The sequence below is a fragment of the Stenella coeruleoalba genome (assembly GCF_951394435.1).
Source record: "Stenella coeruleoalba genome assembly, chromosome: 5".
Classification (NCBI taxonomy): domain Eukaryota; kingdom Metazoa; phylum Chordata; class Mammalia; order Artiodactyla; family Delphinidae; genus Stenella; species Stenella coeruleoalba.
The window spans coordinates 142,745,441-142,772,243 of NC_137150.1; the positions used below are offsets into that span (position 1 = coordinate 142,745,441).

Genomic DNA, 26,803 nt, shown 5'->3' on the forward strand with positions numbered 1-26,803 from the left:
ACTTTGCCGCAGGGTGTGACTAACAGACCCAGACGGCCGCGATCCGCCCCCTCAATAAACGCGCCCCTTGTTAGACTGAACAGGTTTAGAAACTTGAACAAAAAGGCCGGCGCTGCCGGGTCGAGCCCCAGTTCCGCCGCCCAGGTGCCGGGTGCACGTCGGCCCCGCCCCGGCGTGGACAGCGGTGACATCACACAGCGCGGGGCGGAGCGCAGGGCGCGGGGCGGGGCCAGCGACAGCGGCGGCGCGCGGCGGGAGAGCGAGTGCGGCCGAGTCGGCGCCACCATGGCCACCGTGGATCTGGAGAAGCTGCGGATGTCCGGGGCCGGCAAGGCCATCGGCGTGCTGACCAGCGGCGGCGATGCGCAAGGTGGGCGCGGGCACGCGGGGGCCGGTCGCCGGCGGGCGGGGGTGCTGCTGTCCCCGGGTCCCTGGGGCGCTCCCGCTCCCTCGGCGGCACCTGGGGCACGCGGTCAGCAGGTCCTCCTCCCGGCCTGCGCCTCCCGCCTCCTCCTCCCCCTCCCAGCCCCGGTCCCCTTCCCGGTCCGCGTCCTGGACCCGCCCCCGCGCGCCGGGGGCCCGCGTACGTGCCGCCCACCACGGCCTCTGCGTCCGGCCCGCCGGGGGTGTGTCCGCGCTGCCGGCCGTGGCCGGACAGGGTGCTCTCGCCGGCCGCCGCTCCTGCCGACCCCAGGCCCTCCCCGCACCCCTTCCCGGTGGCGCGTCTCAGAAGCACCATTTCCTGGAGGCCAAGCTGAGCGGAGGCCAGTGAAGGATGGGCAGGTCCCCGCAGGCCCACAGAGCCCCGGCTCTAACCAGGTCGTTATGAAACACGACTCGGGGGCACCGTGCTTCCCCCAAACCACTGCCTCCAGGGCCGCTCTGGGGCATTTTCTTTAGTGCAGAGCTGTTCCCACCCCCCTTGTACAGGGGAGGCCAAAGGTGGTGGCCTTCCTGCTGACCTGCCCAGGGTCCTGCAGCTGGGACCTGGCAGAGCTAGATGAGTGCCCCTCCTGGGGTCTGTCCTGGTGCCCTGGACTTGTCCTGACTGCTGCTCTCCTCAGCACCTCTGGCCTGGGATGGCCAGTGTCACACCTGTCGGGCTTGGCCGTATGGCCACACCACACACCTTGAACCTCAGGAGACACCTTAATTAGCCCAGGAAGCAGGCCTGGAAGGAGCCTAGCCGGCACTCTCAGGCTGCACAGGCGGGCCTGATCTGCCTCCTTCCAGATCAGAAAGTCCAGACGCAGAATTGCTCTCCCTGCCTCAGGCCCCCGACTCCCCGCTCCCCGCTCAGAAGCAGGGAAGAGCTAGAAGGAGCTTTCACAGGAGCAAGCCCAGGAAGGCAGAGACATCAGCCACTGTCTGCGTCCCGGCCTGTGTGGGTTTGGGCTGAGCCCTCCGGACCTGGTCTGGCGGGCGGACAGTGTGCTCCGCTGCACGTCCGCAGCCCCGCGTGGCCAGAGCGCTTGCCTGTTGCTGGGCAGCGGCGGCTCCCTCTTAGGGCACGGCCAGTGGGCCGGGGCCAGGTGGGAGGAGAGTGGTCTTGGGGAAGCATTGCCCTGTGAGATTGGACCACGGGAAGGGCCTGGTATGTGGGGGACAGACACTTCCTGAGAGGCTGGGCCCGCCTCTCCAGAGAGGCCCTTCCTCTGCGAGGCCCCAGCTCCCCGGCTCGAGCAGGCACAGGGGTCTCCACCCAGGCTCCTGTCTGCACCATGGAGACAACAGCACTGGAGGGAGGGCTGGGAAAGATAAATGCACGTTGAGGCAGGGGAGCCGAGCCGGTGGGTGGCACAGACTAAGCAGGACGAGGGATCAGTGGGGGCAGCTGAAGGGCCAGGGAGGAAGAGGCTGCCGGCCTGGGCCGGCGGGCCAGTGGAGGGCAAAGCCTGTATGACCTGTAGGTCTCCCCTTGGCCAGCCCGGCCCTGATGCCCCACATGGAACGAGCAGTGCTTCCTGGACACCCAGGAGTGTGGCCGTCAGCGCACTGCCAGCTGGGCCGGCCACCTCACCTCGCGCTGTGTCCTCGCTTCCCTAGACCCCTGGCTGTAACGTGGTTTTCTGATCGGGGCTGCGAGAGAGGAGGGCTCTGCAAGCTTCCCCAGTTTAGGGCTCGGGCTGATGCCTGGGGGAAGATGCCAGGGCCAGCTGGCTCTCTGGGGGGCAGGGAGCCTTTCCGTATTGTAAGTTCTGAAGGCCAGCCTGTGGGTGTCCGCGCCGGGCCTGCGCCCTCTCGCCGGCACTGCTCCGGGGAGCTGGCTCCAGGCGATGGGTTCTCGGTTTGCCCTCAGGGGCCCCCGGGGCCTTCCAAATAGAGGCCGACCTCTAGGGACCTGATGGTGCCGGGCGGCCCTCCCCGCGGGCCCCCCCGGGTGGGCGCGGGGCTGACAGCCGCCGTGGAGAACGGGCACCCACCCCGACCTGCACTTGCCTCCCCGAGGCTCAGGTCTGCATTTGTTGGAGTGAGTGGAAACCAGCCAGCCTCGCGGCAGTGGGCGGCGGGGGAGCGGGCAGACCCTGTCCCGGGGGGGCCGGCCTCCACCAGCTCTCTGACTTGACCCGAGCACATCCCTCGGGCCTCAGTTTCCCCTTCTGTAAACAAGACAAGCCACCTGGCAGGTTCCTTCCAGCCAGCCTGAAAGTCACGTCCTCTGCCCTTCCCGTTGGCAGGGAGTAGGTGTCCGTGCGTTGAGGGAAGGTGGTCGTTACGGATGTTACTTTGTGCAAAAGTGACTAGAAGACTATAACACAGCCCCGCCGCCCACTGGTTCCACGCCTCGGTCTCGCCCCTGGGGCGGACCCCACCCTGTCCCTCAGTAACGCGCAGGACCTGCCTTTTCTGGGTGGATCCGTGTGGACGTGGATGTCCTGTATTTGCGGGTGAGGACGGCCCCCATCTCGTTATGTCCCAGCCTGGCTCCAAGTCTTCACATCGACTGATGCTAAGTGTGAATCTGCGGGGCCCCGTGTCCTGCCAGGATCACCTCTTTCTTGTCCATTTTGTTTTCCCGGAAGCTAACTGTGAAGAGAAGTCACCTTATGAACAAAGGCATCCGCCTTCGGACATCAGTTTGGCGGTGGTGTCGGTTTCCTCCAGCAGGAAGTCATCTGTTGCAGTGTCCCTGGCCCATCGGAGGCTGGAGGGTGGAGTGGAGGGTCCAGGGCTGCTCCTTCAGCGGGCGATGCAGCTGCTCTCCTCCCTGCTCCTCTGGCCCTGTGGGGCTTGTGGCTGCCACCCTGGGTTTATTTTGAGAAAGAAAAGCAGATTAAAGGGCAATAAAAAAGGCCCTTTCAGGAAGGCAGCTTACAGTGAGGTTTACAGGGAAACCCACGCCCTCAGGCCTCCGTATCCATGGTAGCTGGCACAATTCCATTCTAAGATTGAAGAGTTTTCCTGTGATATGGTCATTTGTTCTTTTCTACAAGACTGAGCACACTACCCTAAGCCTGGGGCCCTTTGCAGTCCCTGGGTCTCCAGCCACTGCCCCCACCCCTCCCACCGCCCCATCCGGAACTGCTGGCCTCCCTCCAGTTGCCAGGGGGTGGGGCTTGGACTTGAGCCTGCAGTGAGCCCACAGTGGCCTCACCCCGGCGAGGGCAGCCGGGGAGGCAGATACCTGAGGGTGGAAAGCCTGGGCTGCCCAAGGCCCCAGAGGCGGCCGAATGCTTCTGCAGGACCAGGGCCTGCTGGGGGCCGGGGGGGCAGCTTTGCAGCTGTCTCATGTCCCTCCGTGTCCCTGCCCTGCCCCCCGCCAGCGAGGGCAGGCAGGGCAGGGAGCTTGCAGCTCGAGGCCCCTGACCTCAGGCAGCAGGACTGTCAGCCCTTCGGATCCGGTTCCTGGGGCAGCCGGGCTGTCTGGGGGTGGGGGTGGGGTACACTCTCTGGGCTCCTACCCCTAACTGCAGTCACTGAAACCCCACTTCCATTCGTTTGGGGGCCGTGAGACTTTTATGATTTCTTTAGAAATGGGGTTCTTTCGCTAAAGGCAGGTGTGTCAGCTGTGAGTGTGGCCAGCTCAGGGCCCTTCTGGCCTCTGCTCTGCCAGCCGTGACATCTGGGCACCTCGGCCCCGGGAGTCCCTGGCTCTGGACGTCAGAGAGCAGGAGCCTCGGCTGCTGGCTGGGGACAGGGCAGCTTGCCGAGCCCAAGGAGGGTCCAGGGTACATCCTGGCACTGCCCTCACCTGCCGGGGTTCCAGCGGCTCCCCTGCCTTCCCTCTGGGACCTCGGTTTCTCATCTGGAAAATGGGGGCAGTGGCAGTGGGCTGATATCCTGGGAGCCCGGTGCCGTGAGCCTGCACTGGGGTAGGCTCTGCCCGCTGGGCTCTTCCTGAGGTGCCCATATGCTATATAGCCCTCCACGGTCCTCTGGGAGCTACGGGCTCCCCCTGGGCCCGCCTTCCAGGCTGGAGACGGGGTGAGACTAGTGTAAGTACGGTAAAGGTCGAGAGTCTTTACGTCAGGGTCACCCTGTGGACCACACAAGCTACGAGGGACCCTGGGGGTGACGGCACTCCCGCAGGACACCCAAGCTGATGGGCACTGCCCGTCCACCAGCTCAGAGCGCCCGGGGGTGGGGCAGGGCTCCTGGGGCCTCGGCCACCCTTGGCTGGGGCCCCGCCGCCTCCAGGGAAAGGCTTTCACAGCTTAGGGACAGGACCACCAGGAGGAAGCCGGGGGAGCAGGGGCGGTCCTGGGCCAGACCACGTGCAGGTCATGTCCGCGATCCAGCCTCCAGACCCAGGGTCAGAGGCTGGAGCCCAGGGCAGGTGACTGGCCAACTGTCTTCCTCTCTGAGTACGTGGGGGCCGCCCTGCCTGCCCCTTTGTATCGAACCACTGACATCTTTTGTGACGGGCAAGAAGGTTTGAGGCAAAGTGCCTGCAGCCACTGATTCCAGGCTCCTGCCCCCGCAACCCTTTGCCCCTCGCCCGTCCCTGGGCCCCAGCCAGGTGGCAGTCAGTGTGGAGGCTGGGCCCGCCCCAGGTGCCCGCACAGGGCCCCTGACCTGGCACTGTCCAGGCCTGCAGCAGCTGCAGCCCCGGGTGGGGCCGCGTCCCACCCACAGGCAGGGCCGGGCCACGGCGTGGGCCGCTGCTGGTGCTCGAGTCTCTCGTGGAGCTGCCCACGTTGTGCCTTGTGAGCCTGACTGTGTGCGAGACCCCGGGGACGCAGCGGGACGGCCCCCCCGTGGAGGGACACTTTTCCCTTCTCTGGGTCTCAGTCTCAGAACTGACCACGAGGGAAGGGGACTGAGGTTCCTCTGGGCTCTTCTGAGCATTTCCTGCCCCCTCGTCCTGCCCCACGAGTGTCCGTCTTTCCAGGAAGCCTATACTGCACGGTGGCTGCTGTAGACGGGGGCTGGGGGCTGGGGGTCCCAGGGCTGGGGGACAGGGAGGAGAGGTGACCCGCTGAGCCTGGTGGCCCCGGCGTATGTTTGCAGGCTAGGGAGCAGGGGCGCCGGCCCACTCAGCTGCACTGGGGCCGTGCGACCCCCAGGAGCCTGAACTTGGCCCTAGGGGGTGCTGTCCTCCTCTCCTGTCTCGCGGAGCCCACCCTGCAGGCCAAGGGGCAGGGGGCTCACGGCCCCAGGGCCACAGGCACCGACCTCAGGGTGCTCCCCAAGCTGCCCCCCGGGGTGGTGGCCCAAGAGTAGCAGCGGCTGCGGGCGCATTTGGGAGGCGGCTGCCCCCGCGTCCCACCTGCCCCGTTTTGCATCTTGGGGCCATGTGCCCGACCTGCTGCGATTCCCCCAGGGCCCTGGGGGCCGGGGCCGGGGGCTGTGCTGGGCAGCAGAGGCCGCAGGTGAGCGTGGTGGCGGGGATGCGGCCGGAAGCGATGTCGCACGTCTGCAGGTGCCTGTGCTCCGGGCTCAGGAGGAGTCGGGCCCTGGCGGGGACCTTCCCGGTTTAACTCTGGGGCGGCTTATTTCCGAGTGCGAAGCCGATACAATGCGGGGGGGCTCACCCCGTGCTGGACTCGGAGTCCTGGCTCGGCGCCCCCCGAGATGTGGGAGGGACGGTCCAAGGCGCCCACGCTCCGCGTCTCCACTGACGGCGTCTCCCGGCCCCCTTCGCAGGCATGAATGCTGCCGTCCGAGCCGTGACGCGCATGGGCATTTACGTGGGAGCCAAAGTCTTCCTCATCTACGAGGTAAGGTGCGGGCAGGGCGGTCGTCGCCCCACGCTCTGGCAGGGAGCAGTGCGGGGAGAGGGGTGAGGAAGGCGGATGGGGCAGGGCTGCCAGGCTCTGGGGTGTGGATGGGGAGTCCGCCCTCAGCCTGGGCGCTCACGGGTGGGCGCGTCCCCTGAGAGAGAGGAGGGTGTGAAGCTGCTGTTCTCCTCAGAGGCCGGGACCTCAGCCCCACCCGTCCTCCGACGCCCAGCCCTCCTGTACCCTCATCACCTAACCCGAGCTCGAGCTACCCTCGTGACAGCAGAAAACGGGCTCCTTACGCAAAGCAGCAGAGAATCATGGTGCCACTTCGCTCCGGCTAAAGCTGGTGCGCCCTTCGCCTTAGCCCCCGTTCCTGTCCCCCCAGGTCACACGCGCACACACACACTCTCTCTCTCACACACACACACACACACACACACTCTCTCTCTCTCTCTCTCACACACACGCACACACACTCTCTCTCTCTCTCACACACACACACACACACACACACACACACACACACACACACACACGTCCTGGAGTTCTCTCCCACTGCGTTACTTTGTTTTCACTCTTTGCTAAAGTGTAGCGAATCCCAACCTGCTCTGCTCTCCCCAGAGCTTCCCTCCTCCCATCTTGGGTGTGTCCATGTCCCGTCCCTTCACTCTGGTCCAGGTCCGGCCCTTCCTCCCCAGCCTTGTCTGTATGGGGCTGTTGAGTGAACAGATGGGCGGGCAGTTCTGCAGACCCCTCCCTCCTGCAGAGTCCAGACCCTCAGGCCAGGCTGGGACGACCAGGACCCTGCAGAGCCTTAGGTCATGTTTCAGGAGCACATCTCAGAGTCTCAGGACCTGTGGCCTCAGGAGCTGGGCAGGTGGAACCCATGCCCTGATAATGGTCTAGAACCTTCTGAAGGACAGGGTGAGATTCTTCAGGGAGTCGCCTAGTTTTGTGAACAAGTGGTCTCCAATCAGGGCGGGGTGGGTCCAGGGCGCGGCTCCTGGAGGTTGTACACATGTGACAGGGGCATCCCTTCACCTCCCTGACCCTTGGTTTCTTCTATGAAGTGGGGATGTTAGGGCGAAAAGCTAATGCAACACTGAGAGTTAAGGCACTTTTCACGGCCCCTGGCGCCGAGAAGGGGTCAGTGAACGGGGCTGCCTTATTCACGTGACAGCCCAAACTGCACCTGCGGGCTCAGAGCTGCCACAAGGATGGCTGCTGGAAGTGCCCTGGGCCTGCGGCCAGTTCTGAGGCTGCCTGGGTGCCCAGCCAGGTGGGAGTGGAGAAGGCAGAGGAGTGGGGAGGGGAGAGGGGAGAGGTGACACAAAGTGGCTGGAGGTGTGCAAAGACATTCCAGAAGGTTCCCAGGCCAGGAAAGGAGGACTGTGTCTGTGAGACTTTGACTCCAGCCGGGAGCACCGTGGGGCTGGGGTCTTGCGGACTCAGGGTGGCCTCTTTTGTCACTTGCTCTGGACAGCGGCTGTGGGTTTTCAGGTTACTTTCCTGCTTCTCTGTGGGGAGGGGGTGGGCGCGGCGGCGGGGGGGGTGTGTCCTAGTGGCCAAATTCCTGACCGGACAGAGAGGGGCGAGGGGGGGCCAGGCCTGGCCTGAGCTGGGGAGGGTAGCTTGGCGATCCCTTAGACGGGGGTCTCGTCCTGAGGCCCTTCTCCCAGCTGCTTCCCCCTCTATTCCCAGGGGTGGGAGCATTTGCCCCGCCCGCCCCCAGGCCCCGCTGCCCAGGACCCTGCAGGCCCCGGCTGATCTAATGCCAAGTGTGGGAACGGAGGAGGCGGGTCGCAGAGCCGAACCCAGGCAGGGGCGGTGGCTCGTGCTGCTTCGTTGGAGGTGCTGGGAGGGCTGCACGGAGGAGGTGGCCCCGCTCACTGCAGCTCGGCGGCGCCTCGTCTTCTCACCATTTGTGAAAGCACGTGTCCTCTCTGCAGACTCTATAAAGAGCTCCTGCTAATAAGAAGGGGTTGGCCACACGAGAACAGAAACAGGCAAGACGCTGGAATGGTCGCCCTCGCAGAGGCTGTCCAGGTGGCCTGTGGCTACGTCATACCCGAAACAGCATGTGTCGTCAGGGAAACGCAGGGGAGAAGCCCTGCGGGGACCACATCCAGCCTCCGGGATGGGAGACGCCCTGCAGGGACCACATCCAGCCTCCGGGATGGAGACCAGCAAGGGCCAGCGCGGGGGTGGGGCGCTCTGAGGCCCTGGCCGCGTTGCTGACGGACGGGGTGGCCACCGGCGCCTCTGGGCACTGTGGCAGCGCTGTCGGTGGCCGCTTGCACACCCGGTGACCCAGGAGTCCTTTCCCGGGAGATACAGAGCGTTATTTCCAATAGCCCCAAACCGGATCCCTCCAGAGTCCATCAGCGGTGGACAGGTCACAGACTGTGGGAGTGCGCAGGGGACTGCCGCACGGCAGCGAGCGCAGACACAGTCGCACGTGACCTCGTGGGGCCTCGCAGATGCCCGGCCGCGCGAAGGGGGGACGCAGAGGGGACGCTGTGCTGTCATTTCCGCATCTAATCGGCACCCTTGGGAGGCAGGGAAGCGGGTGTCTCTGGCAGGGAGGGTCCTGGAAGGCAGAGGGGCTGCCGGGCGCTGGGCTGGATCTGGTTCTGACCCGGGCGCGGTGACCCAGCTGCGGCTCGTGGGCATACGTCCAGGGCTGCCTGCGACAGGAGCGCTGCCGGGCAAGTCGTGCTCTGTCTGTAACGCGCCCCCTGCAGGCCCCACAGATCGTGCCTGGGAGGCATCTGGGCAGCCCGGCCTCTCCCCTGACACCCCTGACCCCAGCAGACCCTGGCTTCGTCCCCCAAGGCCCTGGGGGTGGAGGGGCCTCTGTGCTCAGGACCCCTGGGCCCACTTCCTGCCAGATGGGCTTTTGGCCGAGGTTCTACGTGTCCTGCTGCTGTGGGCGCCCGTCTCACGCCTGTCCCCTCACTTTCAGGGCTACGAGGGCCTCGTGGAAGGGGGCGAGAACATCAGGCCAGCCAACTGGCTCAGCGTCTCCAACATCATCCAGCTGGTGAGGCCCACGGCCCTTCCCGCCATGAGCACACGTGTGCACCGGGGACGTGCACACGGGCACATGGAGGGACGCACGGAGGGATGTGCAGGTGCACACACACGCACAGACACACAGGGACACACAGAGACACACATAGAGACACACAGGCACACAGAGGGACACAGAGGGATACACAGGTGCACACACCAGACACACACAGAGACGCACACACAGGCACGCAGGCGTACACGCCATCCCGCAGGGGCTTGGCTCCCGGCTGACTGTCGTCCGACCGCCTTGGGGACGCAGGAGTGGGAGGTCGTGGGGGTGCAATGGCCCCGGAATGTCTCAGCTTCCAGCTGCGGGCTCTGGGAGGGGAGGACACCCTGGAAGAGGCATGCTTGGCCTCAGCGGCCTCTCTGCGCCTCCCCCGCCTTCCCCTTCGTCATCCTACTTACTGAGGGCGGGGCGCTGAGCGCCTCGCTGGGGCCAGGGGTTCCTGGGAGCGGGGATCTTTGAACCAGGTCTCTGTAGGGAGACCCGAGTCCTCCCACAGAGCAGGGCCCGCTGTGGGGCACCTGTCACCTGTGTATCCTAGACCCCCAGCTGATACCTGCTTATTTAAGAGGCCTGTCGTCGTCACACGCTATGTATGGGTCAGCGGAGCAGTGGGCGGCGGGCCTGGACCCTGGGTCATCCAGGCACAGCCAACCCTGCCATGCCACCCAACCCTCCTGCCCGGGGTGGACGTCCCCAAGGGACTGCGCGCTCCAGGCGCTCGTGGGAGCGGCCCGTTTGCTGAGCCCTCAACGGTCCAGTGGGGCACAGACAACCCTGTTCTTCATCAGAGCCCCCCACCCCGTGTCCTTCTGCTCTGGTGCGGTGCTCCCTGACCCCGTCACGGGTGGGGCTGCAGCCTGGGTGCCTCGTCCTCCACCCCAGGGGTCCAGGGAGGGCGGCCATCACGCCTCAGGCCTGGATCCGGCCGTTGCTCTGCTCTGAGCCTGTGTCTGAGGACGGCTGTGGCCTCTGTCCTGAGAGACCGCCCGGGGAAGGAGCCTTGGGCCAAGTGTTAGCTGGGGTGTGAAGCTGCATGAAAGGTGGGCAGGTGAGGATGCGGGCTGGTGTTGAGACGGGTGGGGAGCGTAGAGCATGGGGGCAGCGGGGAGGGGCGCAGGGGAGGCTGGGCTGGGCCAGGGCCAGCTCTGATGTGCGTTTTCCGTGAAGCCCGGGGCCCAGCCCGGTGCTCTCGGTGGTCTGGGGAGCAGCACATTGTCCCCACCAGCTGGCCGAGCGCAGGGGCCGGCAGTGCTGCCTGTGGGCAGGGCCTGGGGAGCCTGGGCTGAGGCTGAGCCGGTGGCAGGGGAGGGGGGCACGCGGACGACGGCATGAGCTGCCCAGGCACGTCCCTGCGTTGGTGCCCGGCCGTGTGGGCCAGAGTGCGTGCATGCGAGCGTGTGTGCACGCCTTACAGACCTCAGAGCCTGCTCACCCCTTACCTGTCGAGCTCCCCGAGCCCGACGGCGGACAGTCTCCTCCTTGCACACGTGAGGAGAAAGTCCAGGGGGTTGGGGCAGGGGGAGGCGGGCACCTGCCCAGGCTTCCGAGGAGCCCCTGGACTTGGCCCTCCGTTCCTTGGGGTCTCCCAGGCCGCCCCTGCCCAGTACCCGGGTCCCCCTGGCGCGCCCCGTTGGCCCAGGCTGCCCCTCCTCCGTGCAGGGCGGCACCGTCATCGGCAGCGCCCGCTGCAAGGCCTTCACCACGCGGGAGGGGCGCCGGGCGGCCGCCTACAACCTGGTCCAGCGTGGCATCACCAACCTGTGCGTCATCGGTGGGGACGGCAGCCTCACGGGTGCCAACATCTTCCGCAGCGAGTGGGGCAGCCTGCTGGAGGAGCTGGTGAGCGAAGGTGGGTCGGCGGCGGAGCAGCTGGGGCCGGGAACAGGCAGGACCAGAGGAAGCGAGCTGCTGCTTGGCTGCTGGCCGGGGGTGGGGGCCTGGCCTGAGACCAGGCGGACCCTCGGTGGCTCCAGGAGCCACGGGCCCGGGTTTGGCCGGTAGTGAGGCCTGTGGGGACCCAACGTCAGGGACCCCCAGGCAGTGCTGTCCTCCTGGTGCTGGATGGCAGTTCCCAGGCTGACTCACCTGCGCTGTGAGTGATTCATTCCCCAACGTGGCTTACGGCCTTGTCACAGGTTGCAGAAGTGTGATAGTTAAAATTTGGTAACGTAAGACACAGAGTCCTGGGGGGTCACCAGTCGGAAAGTGACCTGCTGGAGCTTCGTTGGTTCTGTGCTGCTCGTGGGGGACCTGGAAGTGAGGGGTGCACTCACCAGGGCTCCCCTGGACGTCTCCCAGAGGGTGACAAGTCCGTAATCAGCGGTTCGGCCACGGCCGCCCGGCCCCAGGACCCCTGCTGCGGGCCCTGGGGACCTGACCAGGCCGCACTGCCGGGTGGGCTGGGGGAGGGGGTGGGGATCGGGGTCCGGGCCCCGTGTTGTGGCCAAGGGGGCCGGGTGGGGCTGCTGCGGCTGCAGCTGGGCTGGCCTCCTCCTTCTCAGGCAAGATCTCACAGAGCACGGCTCAGACCTACTCGCACCTGAGCATCGCCGGGCTGGTGGGTTCCATTGACAACGACTTCTGCGGCACCGACATGACCATCGGCACAGACTCGGCCCTGCACCGCATCATGGAGGTCATCGACGCCATCACCACCACCGCCCAGAGGTGAGTGAGGCCTGCGGCCCCCCCGCCCAGCCAGGCCACCAGGCAAGAAAGCTTGGGATCCCGTCTCCCGACGAGGGCTGAGGCTGCCCTTCTGCAGGGTCAATGGCTTGTCGGCGTAATTCCACCCCTAGGAGCCTGTACTGGCTGCCCCCAGCCCCCGTGTCGGGGGAGACTTACAGCGGGGTGAGCAGAGGGGCTTGGGGGTCTGGTCCCCACCCTGCCCTAGGTGGGCAGGGGCTCTGACAGGTCTCCGGCCCTGGGGCAATGGTGCACCCCACAGGGGGTCCTCAGGCTGCTGGCTGGTGACGGCCAGGCCCCAGCAGGGTGAATGGCCTTCAGCCTCAGGAGCAAAGATCGGTGAAAACCAGCGTGAAGCTGGCCGTGAGCCCGAGACAGAGGTGGCCCTTTGCCCAGGGCCTTGGCCGCCCTGGGAATGACAAGGGCTGTCTGTTGCTCCCACATCCTCTGTCTCTCCTGGGCACGCCCTTGGCGGAGCTGGGGCCATGGGTGGTGTGGTACGAAAGGCCAGGCTTCGTGGCTCAGCTCCGCTCAGGGGGACTTTGCACTGATGCCATCTGCCCTTTCCACGTCCACAGCCACCAGAGGACCTTCGTGCTGGAGGTGATGGGGCGGCACTGTGGGTAAGAGGGCTGCCCGGGTCAGCCAGGGGGCCCGGGGCTTCGGGGCAGTGGGAGCAGGGTGCAGCGCCTCCAGGGCTCCTGGCACGTGGCAGGTGCTCACTTGACACTGTGGGTGTGAGAGCCGGGGTGTGGGGAGTCCTGACTGTGGGGCTGGGTGCCGCTCAGAGCTGTACCTCCCCTGTGACCCAGGGACCGGGGCCGTGGTGTCGGGTCGGGGCCCACCTACTGCAGCCCCTCCCCCTCCTGCCCCTCCAGATACCTGGCCCTGGTGTCCGCCCTGGCCTCCGGGGCCGACTGGCTGTTCATCCCTGAGGCGCCACCCGAGGACGGCTGGGAGAACTTCATGTGTGAGCGGCTGGGTGAGGTGAGGGCCAGGGGGTCTTCTCCCAGGGTCCCTGCCGTGAGCTGCGTGGCCTGTGTCCCCCACGAGAGTGTCCCTGGGGTCACGTGGCCAGCTTTGGCCGATTCACTTCTCTCTGGTTCAGCAAGCATCTGCACGTATCCCCCCCGGGGGCGCCAACGCCCATGGACACACCCGGGGGCTGCCCCGGAGCGCAGAGGGGCCTGAGGGGCACACTCACCACTGCCCCAGGCTGGGCTCTGCGTGGTCAGTGCTGACATGGGCGAGGGGTGGGAGCAGGGACATGGTCAAGCTGGCTCCCTCGGGCCCCGACCACTGAGCCTGGGCAAGGGGAGGTGGCTTTGTGAAGATGGGTGGACGGGAACCTGGGGCAGTGGCTGCAGCAGAAGAGGCTGTGGAGGCAGGAGCAGATGGGGGTCTGAGGCCTCATCCAGGAGAGATGAGCAGGGGTGCCTGAGACGGGGGGCCTGGAACGCGGCTCTCCAGGCCCTTCAAGGTGGAGCTGGGGGCTCTGGCACAGAACAGGCAGATACTCTGCCCCGGGCATCCCCGAGGCCCCCCAGCTAGGATAGGCTGGGCCCTCGGCTAGGCCAGTGGTGGACTGGAGGGCTGTGACAGGGGGGAGGCGCCTTCAGATCAGGGGTCGGGGGGCACTCGAGGGCTGCAGTCTGGATTCAAGGCAGGGGAGCCCCTGAGACTGTGCACCCCAGTTCGCACTCGGGCCCAGCCTGGGGCCCTAACGGGCGGTGTCTACCCCCCAAAGTCCTCTGCAACCTGGCCCAAGGGCAGGGCGAGTGTGGAGGCTGCCCGGGGCCGGGCCTTTTGTTTGCTCTGTTGTCCTGGGAGGTCAGTGCCAGGCCGTTTCCTGAGGGAGAGGCGGGCGGCTCGGGGCTGGCTCTGGAGCGTCCGTGTCCCCATGTGACCGAGGTGGTGGCATCACTCCCGTCCGCTGCCGGAGGCTGCTCTCCCCACCTCCCACTCACACCCCAGGGTTTTGTACCCCTGCCCAGGGCCGTGGGAGGGGCCGAGGGCCATGACTGGCCTCTGGAACCTTCCCCAGTGAAGACAAGGGTAAGGCCGAGCTGAGCCTGGCAGCGAAGCTGGCCAGAGGTCTCTGTCCTCTCCTTGGGGGACGTCCTTGCACCCCAGGGTGGCCTTGTGGCCTCGCCTGGGTAGAGGGGGCCTCTGGTGGTGACAGTCTCTGGCTGACCTCGGCCTTGGCCTACTCGCTGAGAACTTGGGGCTGGGTCTTCCTGGAAGTGGCCTGGACTCAGGCCTGGCCTCACATTCTGGTTCTTTGCTGCTGTGTGTAAGGCCCCCGCCCCACCCCGCCCCGGGGTTCCCTGAGCTTCAGTTTCCCCACCTGTTACGTGCAGGTGTCACCCTCTGCCCTGCCCACCTCCTGGGCTGCAGCGAGTGAGGCTGAGGGAGGTGTGGGCTCTTCTGGCTGTCTCCCTTCACTGCACCGGCCCGCCTGCTCCAGGCAGCCCTCTGCTCCTGGCTCCCCCGCCCCTCTGTACCCGGGTTTGCAGGAGCTGCTCTGACCCTATCTTTCTCTCTAAGTCTCTCCGGGTGCTGTGGGGCAAACTTCTGAGGTTGGTGGATCAGAGTGAATCCCACAAACATTTGCTGAGGAAATACATAAACAAAAAGTACTTTCAAATCCCCAAAGAGCTTTGCCTTTGCGACAGTTAAGTGCCGCTCATTCGTCCATCACCAGCTGATGGAGGGAATCTTCCCGCAGTCCGGGGAGGGGGAGGGGGAGGAGGAGTCCTCCAGTCGCCCAGTCTCTACCCCCAGGAGGGGCAGCGGGGTCCTGGTTCACCCGCCTCAGCCCACCCATCGCCCACGTGAGCCCCGCGGCGTGGACCCGGGGAGGGCTTGCAGTCGCGACCGTGTCTGGGGCGGGGTCTGCGGGCTGGCGGCTGAGCGCTGCCGCGTCTCTGACCCAGACTCGGAGCCGAGGGTCCCGATTGAACATCATCATCATCGCCGAGGGCGCCATCGACCGCAACGGGAAGCCCATCTCGTCCCGCTACGTGAAGGACGTGAGTGTGGGGGCCCTGGGGAGGGGGCTCCCCTTTATCTCCAGTCCCCGAGTGCTCTTGCTGGGGCCCCACCCCCAGCTCCTGGAGGGAGCTTTCTTGTCCCTAACGATTGCCAGATGTGGGGTGGGTGCAGCCGGGACCCCTGAGAAGCCCCGGCCCCTCTGAAGCTGAGGTGTGGCTCCCGCCTGCTGGGAACCCCCAGCCCTCTGGTTTCCAGTCTTCATTCAGACCATCCCCCATCCTAGGGGCCCTGTCCAGCCCCCCACTGACAGGGGAGCCCACTGCCTATCCAGTGCCAGATTCATAACAGAACAACTTTGGGGGGAATCCTTCGTCCCTGTGAGCGGCACCCACCTGCCGGGTTCTGCCCAGGGCCCTGGGCCCCTGTCCCCCAGTGGGCCACAGCCCCTGGGAGCCCCCACGCTCCTCACTTTGGCCGCCCACCCTGTCCTTGAGTCCCAGCCAGGTGCTGCCAGGAGCTGGCCTCTCCGCCGACCCTGTGCGCTCTGCTTCCTGCCACAGTTCCTGGCAAGGCCTGACCCGCAGGGGCTGGAGACCATGATGAGCTCCTGCAGCCGGCACGTGTGGGAGCACACGCCCACACACTCACATGGAAACACACACCCACACACACAGGAGCACACGTGCACACGCTCAGGCTGTAGGCGTGAACCCTGGGCTGGCTCTGTGGGGCCCCTGGGGAGCTGACACCCTGAAATCCCTGAGGCAGGGTTGGAGGGGGAGGGGAGAGGGCTGGGGGCCACAGGGTGGTGGGACAGGGGGGTAGAGTGGCAAACTCAGGAACCCCCTCTCTGTCCCCACGAGCAGCTAGTAGTCCAGAGGCTGGGCTTTGACACACGTGTGACCGTGCTGGGCCACGTGCAAAGGGGAGGGACCCCCTCGGCGTTCGACCGCATCCTGGTAGGTGGGGCGTCCCCCTGGTGCACGGGTGGTGTGGTGGGTGTGCATGCGTGGGTGTGCGTGAACATTTCTTCACTGCTGCTGGTGCTTGTGGGTGAGACCACGGCCTGGCAGCCTAGGCCACACCCTCCTGGCGACGGCTTTGGCAGGACCTTGGGAAAGGAGGGCCGGGTGAGCGGCAGGTCGACGTCTGGTTGTTCTGAGTCTGGCCCAGGGCCTGGGTGCCCAGCTCCGGGGCCTGGGTGCCGAATCCTGATTACCGCTGGTCCCACCCCATCCTCTGCAGGGTGGGAGTCATGCTGCAGCCCCACAGGGCCAGGGCCCAGGGCCAGGGAGGCCCCGAGGTGGTGAAGCGCCCGCCTGTGAGGCGCTGGTCGCCGGGACTGGGGGCTGGAGACTGCAGGGCTGGCCGGAGCTGTGCCTGGGCCACCGTGCTGGGTGAGGCCGGGTGGCCAGCGTGGGCCTGGGGGAGCCGCTGGACCGAACCTCTCCCAGGAGGCCTCAGTGCGTCCCCATCCCACACAGAGCAGTGGGGACACTGGCCTCAGAGGGGGTCTGGCCCCAGGGGTGCACTCGGGACGGAGGGTCAAGCACTGGCCCTCCACCAGGCCTGGCGCACAGAAGGGGCTGGCGAGTGCCAGCATGGGCCCGGGTCTCACCTGGTGGCAGGAGAATGGGCTCACCTGCTGCTTTTGCAGATGGTGGAGACACCGGAGGCCTGGGTCGGCGGCAAAGGGGCTCCAGAGGCACAGCTTACCGCTGGTCCCCGAGCCCAGGCCCTGCAGGGCGACACCTGCCCACAGTGGGTTACAGGAGAGCGGCCGTCACACGGTTCCCGAGGGACACAGGAGCATTCTCCAGGGCTGCTCCCGACACCCACCTGACCAGTGTGGGAGGCCAGGGGCGCGGTCTGGGGGCGCCAGTGTCTCGCCGAGCTGAGCCGCGGGCCTTGGTCTCTGGCGCGCCTGTCTGTTCCCGTTGGCCGTGGCAGAACCCCTGTTTGTGATTTGTCTCCATGGAGGGCGGTCCTTACCTGACCAGTTTTAGCTGGTCCGGCCCGCCAGCCCATGCCCAAGTTTGCACACACACCGGGACAGCTGTGACAAAGGAGCCCCAAGCGAGAAACCTCGTCATAGTGGAGAGAACTCCAGAAACCCCAGTCCAGCCCTGGCCCTGCCACTGCAACCCCGGGGTGCAGGGGCCACGCCCTCCTAGCAGGGCCGGCTGAGACCCGGTGAAATGGTGCCGGGGGGCTGCTGTGAAACGTGGTCATGCTAAGTCACCATTTCTAGAATAAACAGCGTCGCTGACTCCAGAAGCTTCTAGCGTGTGCGTGCGCGTGCGTGTCCGTGTGCGTGTGGCTCTGAGAGCCAAGGGCGTGTGCGTGGCGTGGGGCCGGCTCCGTGCGGCTGTGCCCGCCTGAGCCCCGCCTGCCCTTCTTTCTGCTCAGAGCAGCAAGATGGGCATGGAGGCGGTGATGGCCCTGCTGGAGGCCACGCCCCACACGCCGGCCTGCGTGGTCAGCCTCTCCGGGAACCAGTCCGTGCGGCTGCCCCTCATGGAGTGCGTGCAGATGGTGAGTGCCCGCCGCCCGGGCGCCGGCACGGGGGCTTCCCGGGAGGTGCCCCTTCCAGGGAGGGGAGGACCTGGCAGGCCAGGTGGGGTCCCCTTGCCCCTCAGCCCTCTCGATTCCGACAGCTGCCCGGCGGGTCTGGGTCAGGCCCCCCGCGTTGGGCTCAGACGCATGTGCCAGGCCTCCGCCTCCAGCCTGTGCGTCTTGTTTTCTTTAAGACCAAGGAGGTGCAGAAGGCCATGGATGAGAAGAGGTTTGAAGAGGCCATCCAGCTCCGAGGCAGGTGAGGGCCTGGAGGGCCTGGTGTTGGGCAGCTGTCTGCTCAGTGGGGCCACAGCAGACTCCGAGTGGCTCGCACACGGCCACCCCCCGACACGGGGACGTGCCCACTTGCAGAGGTGGCGCTCTGAGACCTTCCTCCTGGGGCGTGCATCGTGTAGGAGGGACAGGGCCCGACAGTGTCGGAGAAGTAGGCAGGCTGTGTGCATGCGCCCCGCGGGGCTGGTGGGGCCTGCAGGGCGCTGGGGGGATGGGGGGGCACAGCACAGGGAGGGTGCCTGGGAAGGGGGAGGGGGAACTACAGAAGACAGCAGCGAGGCAGGCCAGGGGGGGCCAGGTCAACTGGCCCTGCAGGTCTGCTTCCTGTGGTTCCCGTGGCCACGCGTCCTGCCCCACTGCGGAGCCGCCGAGACCACGCAGGCTGAAAGCGGGCGCTCGCTTTGCGGAGGGGGGCGTTGGGATCGCGTGTCCATGGGAGCCTCTGCCGCCCGGCGACGGCGCCCAGCCAGGGTCCGTGGCGACAAGAGTGGGGAGGGGGGCCGCACCCGTGTCCAGTCCTCTGAGGCTGTGCTGCCGGCGCCGTGCTGTGCTGAGCTGTCCCGCTTTCTTTCCAGGAGCTTTGAGAACAACTGGAACATTTACAAGCTGCTTGCGCACCAGAAGATCTCCAAGGAGAAGGTGAGGGGCGAGCCGCAGAGCCCACACCTGGCTGCGCCCTCGGCCTCCTCCCGCCTGCCCTGCCACCCCGCCAGGGAGCGGGGAGCTGGCGCCTCTGAGCCAGGACCCGCCCTCCCGTCTGGGGTCTGAGCTGTGAGCTGAGAGGACCACACCTGGCCTCTGCTTGACCAGCAGGTCCCAGACAGGCCTGGGGATTACGCTGGCCTGTTGCTTATCAAACAGCAGGAGGAATTTAAGTCAGGAGAGGAGGTTTAACTCAGGAGACGCGGGGTACAGTGTTATGACACATTCCAAAATAGGTAAAACCCTCAGGAAATGGACTCTCTTCACAATAAAGATGACAGCAGGCTTCGTTTCTGAAACCACAAGGGCAAGGAAAGGGTCCCACCAAGACAGTCTTGGACGGTGGGGTCCTGGCCCCCCATTCATCCCGGGAGCTGGTCAGGGCTGGGCATCGGCTTCTGGCAAGGCAGGGTGGTCCCCATATCCCCTTCCAGAACCGCCTGGGGCATGACCACCTCGGGCACGTCAGGCTGGTATTACCAGGACCCACTAGAGCCAGGCTGCCCAGCAGAGCCGGTGGCCACACGTGGCTGAGGAGTGCTGGCAACATGGCTGTCCTAGTGAGGTGTCCCTGCATGCCACGCGGGCGCAGGTTCTGGGCAGCAGCGAGGGAAACGGCTGTGGAAGCGCCCGATAGCAAAATGTCTTACACTGATTCCGGGTTGAGGTGATGACGTGTTGGTTCTGTCAGGTTCCAGTAACCCTAGGATTGAAAGAGCATCGCCTGCTTCTTTGCACTTTCTTACCGTGGCTGCGGTGGCCCCCTTCCCTCCACGCACCCGTGTTGCTCGCCAGGGACTTTCTGGGGTGCTGCTGCCCTGAGCCCTGAGCGTGGGGTGGTTGCCCAGGGCCTCCAGGCAGGCGCTGACTCTGGCCTGAGCCACTGCTGCCCCGTGAGCCGCGCTTGGCCGACAGCGGCCCGAGTCCCGCTCCTACCTTTGGCCGAGGACTTTGCGGTAGCGAGCGGGGCCTGCACCGCAGCTCATGTGGTCTCGGGCACAGCCTTGCGGTGTCAGGAGGACAGGCCTTTGTCGTGCCCAGGGGGGAGTCCCATCTCTGGGCTGTGTCCAGGCTGCCACGGGGACTGGGGGGAGGACAGGCCTTTGTCGTGCCCAGGGGGGGTCCCATCTCTGGGCCGTGTCCAGGCTGCCACGGGGACTGGGGGGAGGACAGGCCTTTGTCGTGCCCAGGGGGGGTCCCATCTCTGGGCCGTGTCCAGGCTGCCACGGGGACTGGGGGGAGGACAGGCCTTTGTCGTGCCCGGGGGAGTCCCATCTCTGGGCCGTGTCCAGGCTGCCACGGGGACTGGGGCCTCTTCTCCGGAAGCGGCTCTCTGCTGACTTCTGTCTGGGTCGGCGGTCCCCAGCCCCGCGCTGGGGCTCATGCTCTTTTCTCCCCACCTTCTCTGAAGACCAGCTTCTCCCTGGCCATCCTGAACGTGGGGGCCCCAGCGGCTGGCATGAACGCGGCCGTGCGCTCGGCGGTGCGTACCGGCATCTCCCAGGGCCACACGGTGTACGTCGTGCACGACGGCTTTGAAGGCCTGGCCAAGGGGCAGGTAGGTGAGGCCGTGCCTGAGGCCGGGCGGGGGGCGGGGCCTGCGGGGGTGGGCCCGTGTGTCTTTGGTCAGTTTAGGACGTGTCCCCGGCTTGCTTACGAGCAAACAAGGACCAAGGGGCTCGCCATGTGGGTATAAGGGCCAGGCCAGGTCCTCTCCTTGGGGTGGAGGGGGAGCACCTGGGTCCACTTTAGCCCGGCCCAGGCCCCGAGACCCCGCTCTGACCTGTGGTAGGACGGTCAGTGCCAGGCACGGCCTCTGTCCCCCCTCCCCCGAGGACGTGTGCTCCCCGAGGACAGGTCCATCACCTGAGGAGGGGTGGGCCAGCACCCCTGGTCTGCCCCCCCTGAAGCCGCGCCTCGCCCTGCAGGTGCAAGAAGTGGGCTGGCATGACGTGGCTGGTTGGCTGGGGCGCGGTGGCTCCATGCTGGGGACCAAGAGGTGAGCACCTGGCTGCCGAGGGCAGCAGGGGGGTGGGATGCAGGCGAAACCAGCCCCGTGGCCCCGGGCTAGGTCTCCTCTGGCTGGTAGCCTGTCCAGAGCGGAACACAGACCCTCCTGCCTGGGGCTTCCTGGCCAAGAGCTCCCTTGAAGTCACCTGTGTAGAGGAAGGCTGCTCGGGCGGCTCCGCACCTACAGAAGGGACCTCCTCGGGCAGGAAGTGAGGCTCACAGCCAGGCTGTCGGGAGGGCAGTGGCCAGTGCCCAGCAAGGGCGTTGAATAGGCGCCAGGCCGCTGGTGGGCCCTGCCGCCCCCGGGTGCCTCACCTTTGCGTCCACCTCTAATTGGGAATCCCACCGCCACGCCCCAGGCCTGCCTTCTCCCAAGGTCAGGCACGGTGCAGACGTGGGTCCTTCCAGCCTGGCGTTCTGTACAGATGCAGCACGTCCATCTCATTTATCTCCCACTGCAGGACACTGCCCAAGGGCTACATGGAGAAAATTGTGGAAAACGTCCGCATTCACAACATCCACGCCCTGCTGGTCATCGGGGGCTTCGAGGTGAGGGGGCAGCTGCCGGGGAGCAAGCGGGGGTGGAGGAGGCCCCAGGGTGTGGGCCGCCGAGGTGGCCCTTCCGGAAGCCCCATGTGCAGGAGGTTACCTTGAGCCAGCTGGACTGATGGGGCCACCAGGGTGAGTGTGGCAGGGCTGGTGAGGAGGGGGAGGGGGGCGGGAGGGGGAGGGGGGTGGGGCGGGAGGGGAGGGGGAGGAGAGGGAGGGGGAGGGGGGAGGAGAGGGAGGGGGAGGAGAAGGAGGGGGAGGGGGGAGGAGAAGGAAGGGGAGAGGCAGGGGCAGCTCTGACCGCAGGGGAGGGACAGTGGGGGTGAGACGGCCCAGGCAGGAGGGTCGCGTGGCCTCAGCCTCCCGCTGCCGAGGCGGTGGTCCAGAGTGTCTCTCGGCGGAGTTCTGGGTGGTGGGGGGCATGTCGGTGTGATGCTGGGGCTTGGTCAGCCCCCGTAAATGACAGATACCCACTCTTGCCCTTTCGTGAAGGAGCCCAAGCCCCCGCAGACTGCATGGAGTGGGCTGGGGTCAAGGCAGGGTGGGCGGGCCTCCTTCCTGTCCTCCTTGGAGTCCAGTTTCCCCAGTGAAGGCGGCTGCAGAGCTCCAGGATGGGGCCCGCCTGGTCTCGGTCCTGGGTTGTGGCAGGTGGGCCCAGACGCCCATCGCCAGGCACACAGCCGGGAGCAGGACCCAGGGGCCCCTCCTCGTGCCTCGTCCGGCAGCCCGGCCCCCCCCGATTCCTGCAGGCCTACGAGGGGGTGCTGCAGCTGGTGGAGGCCCGCGAGCGCTACGAGGAGCTGTGCATCGTCATGTGTGTCATCCCCGCCACCATCAGCAACAACGTGCCGGGCACCGACTTCAGCCTGGGCTCGGACACCGCCGTCAACGCCGCCATGGAGGTGGGGCGTGGGGCCGCTGCCCCCACTTAGGCCGGCAGTGGGCGGACGGGGCGCCTGGGGGGGGAGAGCGCCCAGAGGGTCTGCCGAGGGGTGGGATGGGGTGCGGGGCCCCCACCGAGGCTGGCGGCCTGCATGGGGAGTGGGCAGGACATGGCTGCCCCCGAGGTCTCAAGGATGGCAGAGAGGTTGTGACTCTGGGGTCACCAGGGTGTGATGATGACGGTGGTCAAGGCTGCCACTGACCTAACTGAGCTACTGTACTGGTGTGGACGCCGGGCCACGGTTCTGTCCGGTGAAGCAGCCACACGTGGCTCTAGGGGAAACCCAGGGCTCCGGCTGGGACATGGGAGGGTGGGAGCTGGGAGCCCGGTTCCTGGAGGGGTCCCAGCAGGCTGGCGCCACCAGGGGCTCTCTGGGGGCATCCCCACCGCTGTCCCCACTCTCTAGACCTTTCCCACCTTCGACTCTAACCCCACATGAGCCTAGCTTCCCCAGGGGTTCATCATCTCCGTTTTGGGGGGATCTGAAGCTGGAAGGGGGCGTGTTGCTCAATCAAGTGCTGCGTGTTTTTAGATGGAGGAGAAAATACAAGTGAAACAAGAGGCTAAAGGAGATCCCACCCCACCCCCATCTCCTGACCCAGAGTCCCATGATCCTCAGGGGTTTTCTTTGAATTTACCTCCCATCTGAACTGGCTGTGGGTCGCCCACGGCCCCTCTGAACCTTCTGGTGCCCCTGCCCCTCACCAGATGAGGGAGGACAGGGTTCGGTTTTCATTTGCAGCTCTGATTTCTGGTTGAATATTTTTCTATATGTTTATTGCCCAATTGTCAGGGGGTTTTTTTGAAATTATCTTTTTCCACCATTTGCCTATTTTTCTCTGGGCACGTTTTCTTTTTTATTTGTAAACGTTGTTTACATATGTAGGCTATAGACCCTTTGCCAAACATTGCAGCCGTTTCCTCCACTTTGCTCTTCATCTGTTATCTGGGGTCTATCCTCATAGTTCAGACACCAGTAACCTACATATCTGTTTTATTTCCTCAGTTCTTTATTTAATGCTTGAACTTCGTTGAACTGTTCAGTTAGGATTGTCATCACTTGTCGTGTTATCATTAGCGTCTGCAGAGCACTCACTTCACGTCGTCAGGGCCCCTATTTACGAAGACCCTGCCGTGGCAGACTGTCTTCCCCCATTGGCACATGAGCCGATTAAGGCCAGTGTGTCCCTGGTCCAAGGTCAGGGAGAGCCTCCTAGAGTGTCCCTGGCCCCTACCCACTAGATGCTGGTGACGCCCACCTTGTCCTGGGGGCACCAACGCCTGGGCTGAGGACCCAGTTCCGTGTGGCCGCGTGGAGGGCGTGTGCTGAGGGCTGCCAGTGCCCTGGGCACATGGGGCAAGGGCTGTCCCAGCCGCATTGGGAGAGAGACCCGGGTCCCCGCAGCGTCGTGGGTCCCCGCGGTCCGAGGGGAGGGCTCTGACCCGCACCCTGGCCCTCAGAGCTGCGACCGCATCAAGCAGTCGGCCTCGGGGACCAAGCGCCGTGTGTTCATCGTGGAGACCATGGGGGGCTACTGTGGCTACCTGGCCACCGTGACCGGCATCGCTGTGGGGGCCGACGCCGCCTACGTCTTCGAGGACCCCTTCAACATCCAGGACTTAAAGGTGAGCCGAGCCCGTACCCTTCTCCCGGCCAGGCTGAAGGGGCCCCTCCCGAGACGCAGTGGGGCAGGCCTGCAGAGGAGGCGGGGCCCTGCCAAGCAGCCGCGGCCCGGCAGGCTGGGGCCTCGCTGCCTTCGAGGGGACACAGCCCGTGACCCTCTGCACCCCTTCCCCGACCGGGCAGTGCTCCTGCCTCCCTGTGGCCTCCGTGGCTGGCCCCGGCCCTCCCCCCGGGGCTTCACGGTCCAGCCACAGGCCCACACCTGCACCACCCACACAGCCCTCCAGCAACCGCAGCCTGGTCCCCGCCCCCCGCCCCCAGGCTGATCTGGGTCTTCTCAGCCCCACCTGTTGGCTAGTCCGGAATAGGCCCTCCCAGAGAGCCTCAGGCTGCGGGAAGGGGTGTGCAGTGCAGGCTGCTGCCCCCAACTCCGCTCAACCCAGGTCTTCACCCCACAGGCCAACGTGGAGCACATGACCGAGAAGATGAAGACGGACATCCAGAGGGGCCTGGTGCTCCGGTGAGGCTGCCAGCGAGCCTGCAGGGTCCAGCAGGGCGGCAGCTGGGTGGGGCAAGGCTGGGGGGCTTAGGAAGGAGTGGGTGGGGTCGGGCTTTCCTGAGAGCCTGTGGCCGAGCCGGAGGCCTCCCCGGCCGCCCCCACCCACTTCTTCCCAGAAACGAGAAGTGCCACGAACACTACACCACGGAGTTTCTGTACAACCTGTACTCCTCCGAGGGGAAGGGCATTTTCGACTGCAGGACGAACGTCCTGGGCCACCTGCAGCAGGTACGGGTTCCGTGGAGGGCTGCTCCCTGGCCCCCGGCCCCCAGCTGTGCCCGGGCCGACGGGTCCCAGGAGGCCGTGGCAGGATGAGGACCCCTCTCTGTGCCCCTCCTCATGGGGCACCTGGCTGTAGGTGCCCCTTCGTCCTCACACCCCTGAGCAAGGCTCGCGTCCTGCCCACGCCGCAGCCTGAGGAAGGGGCGGGGCCGGGAGCCACTTCCACCCTGACAAGCTCCTCCCCTTCTGGCCCCCTGGAGGCCCTGCAGGAAGCCCGCGCTGTGGGTTCCAAGCAGACTGAGGGCCGTGTGCACCCCTAGGGCTCCCCTCTCCCGGGGGCCTTTGCTCACTGGTGGTGGGACCTGCCTGCCGGATGCAGGGGCCCACGGAGGCCCCCCAGTCAATGAGTAGGCAGCCCACTGCCCGGCCTCTGGAGGTGGCTTTTAGGGGCTTTTAGAGGTGGGACGGAGAAAGGGGCCGGAGTGCTGCAGGTCGAGGGGACGAGGTGTCAGCCCGGCAGGGCTCACCTGAGGTCACGGCAGGGCCTGGTTGCTGGGCTCGGGCCAGGGCTCGGCTGCCTGAGGCCCAGCTCCTCCCTGAGGGCCAACACCGGGCCTCACCCACTGTGTTTCCAGGGCGGGGCTCCCACCCCCTTCGACCGGAACTACGGCACCAAGCTGGGGGTGAAGGCTATACTCTGGATGTCGGAGAAGCTGCGGGCAGTCTACCGCAAGGGTGCGTGAGGGAGGTGGTGGCTAGCGCGACCTGTCCCCGCCGAGGGCCCTGGGTGTGGGGCTGCCGGCACGTGCCTGTGTCCACAGGGCGGGTCTTCGCCAACGCCCCCGACTCAGCTTGCGTGATCGGCCTGCAGAAGAAGGCGGTGGCCTTCAGCCCCGTCACCGAGCTCAAGAAGGACACCGACTTTGAGTGAGTCCCTCCGAAGAGAGCGGTGGACCGCCGGGCCCAGACCTGCCTGGACCCCTGATACCACAGGGCCGCCCGGTCCCCACGCCCAGGGCTGACCCCGGGTCCCTGTTCCTCCCGACGGGGCAGAGAGTTGAGGGTGGGGTCAGCCACGGTCGGGTCTGCGGGCGCTCGCGGTCTGCCGACCCCTCCTGGGGGCGGGCCCCGGCACCTCTGAAGCGCAGGGGCCGGAGCTAGCCTCCACATGTCCCGGGTTCCGAGGTCCAGGTGTCCCGAGGGGGCGTGCGGGGCCCAGGTTGGGGCGGTGGCCCGGGAGCTGCCCCGCCCCGCCGCAGGCGCCGCAGGCCCCGCCCCCGCCCCTGACCGTGTCCCGGCCCCGCCGCTGGCACCGCCTGCCCCGCCCCCTGGCCCTGACCCCGCCCCGCCGCAGGCGCAGGCACCGCCCCCTGGCCCTGACCCCGCCCCCGCCCCTGAGCGTGTCCGGCCCCGCCGCAGGCACCGCATGCCCCTGGAGCAGTGGTGGCTGAACCTGCGACTCATGCTGAAGATGCTGGCGCACTACCGCATCAGCATGGCCGACTACGTGTCCGGGGAGCTGGAGCACGTCACCCGCCGCACCCTCAGCATCGAAACAGGCTTCTGAAGCCGCGTCCCTGCCCCGCCCCCGCCTGCGCCCGCCTCCCGCCGCCCCCCCCCCCGCCCCCACTTTGGAGCCTGGGCTGCTGCCGCCTGGAGCCTGCGGGCAGGCGGGCGGGGGGTGCACCCTGGCTCCGGGACTCTCACGGCCCCAGTTCCAGCCTGCTGTCCGCTCGGCTCTTCCCCAGGACACAGCACCCTGGGCACCCACTTTCCATCCTAGGGGTATGTGGGGGCGTCCGCGCTTGGACACCGCCGCCCCTCTGCCTCGGTACCCATGTGGCCCGGAGCCTCTGCCCGAGCCGGCCCTGCACCCTCACCAGCCCTGGGGGCGCAGCAGCCTGGGTCTCCGTGCCGGAGGGTGGGGAAGTGCCCCGGCGCGCCTCACTGTGCCCCTCTCCCTGTGTGCACTGGCCGCCGGGGCTGAGTAGCGCTTGTCACCTTTTTTAGAAATAAAATCACCCCGACTGTGGGGTGCTGTCAGTCTCTGGAAAGCAGGGCCTCTGGAACCTTCTAAGGAGGGTGGGCGGGCTGGTGGTTGGTAGCCCCCCACCTGCACACATGGGTCTGGGGGCCTCCTCTGGGCTCTGGGCTGAGCCCGGTCTCAGGGACACGGGCCCTCTGGGGCCGCACCCTCATCCCAGGACCAGCAGCCCCTGTCCATGTGATGAGCTGAGCCCCTCCATCCTGCGGGGTGACCTGGGCCCCCCAACCGTGTCCTGAGGGGTGACAGGCCTGGCTTCCCCCCCCTTCTTGGGAGGACTTCTGAGCCTGGTTCTTGGGCCCCAAGTATGACCCGGAACGTTCCCCCCGACTCAGCCTGGGGTCTCAGCAGCACAGCCGAGGATCCTGGGGC

General features: G+C 66.4%; 1 protein-coding gene across 1 annotated transcript; it reads left to right on the forward strand.

The window, feature by feature from the left end:
- On the forward strand, positions 1-26,433 carry PFKL (phosphofructokinase, liver type). Its single transcript, XM_079923140.1, has 22 exons — positions 1-370; positions 6,088-6,161; positions 9,130-9,207; positions 10,909-11,098; positions 11,751-11,916; positions 12,513-12,557; positions 12,813-12,921; positions 14,871-14,966; positions 15,795-15,887; positions 17,338-17,463; positions 17,679-17,743; positions 18,354-18,417; positions 19,892-20,038; positions 20,409-20,479; positions 20,952-21,039; positions 21,789-21,941; positions 23,444-23,608; positions 24,065-24,126; positions 24,282-24,393; positions 25,023-25,122; positions 25,209-25,314; positions 25,807-26,433. The coding sequence occupies exons 1-22, from the start codon at positions 286-288 to the stop codon at positions 25,952-25,954; spliced, it is 2,343 nt and encodes a 780-aa protein (XP_079779266.1). The 5' UTR covers positions 1-285; the 3' UTR covers positions 25,955-26,433.
- The last annotated feature ends 370 nt before the right edge of the window (positions 26,434-26,803 follow it).

Coding starts and splice junctions, on each gene's coding strand:
- PFKL (XM_079923140.1), top strand. CDS start 286: ATGGCCACCGTGGATCTGGAGAAGCTGCGGATGTCCGGGGCCGGCAAG. Junction 21,942..23,443: donor CCGTCAACGCCGCCATGGAG/GTGGGGCGTGGG, acceptor CCTGGCCCTCAG/AGCTGCGACCGCATCAAGCA. Junction 23,609..24,064: donor TCAACATCCAGGACTTAAAG/GTGAGCCGAGCC, acceptor TTCACCCCACAG/GCCAACGTGGAGCACATGAC.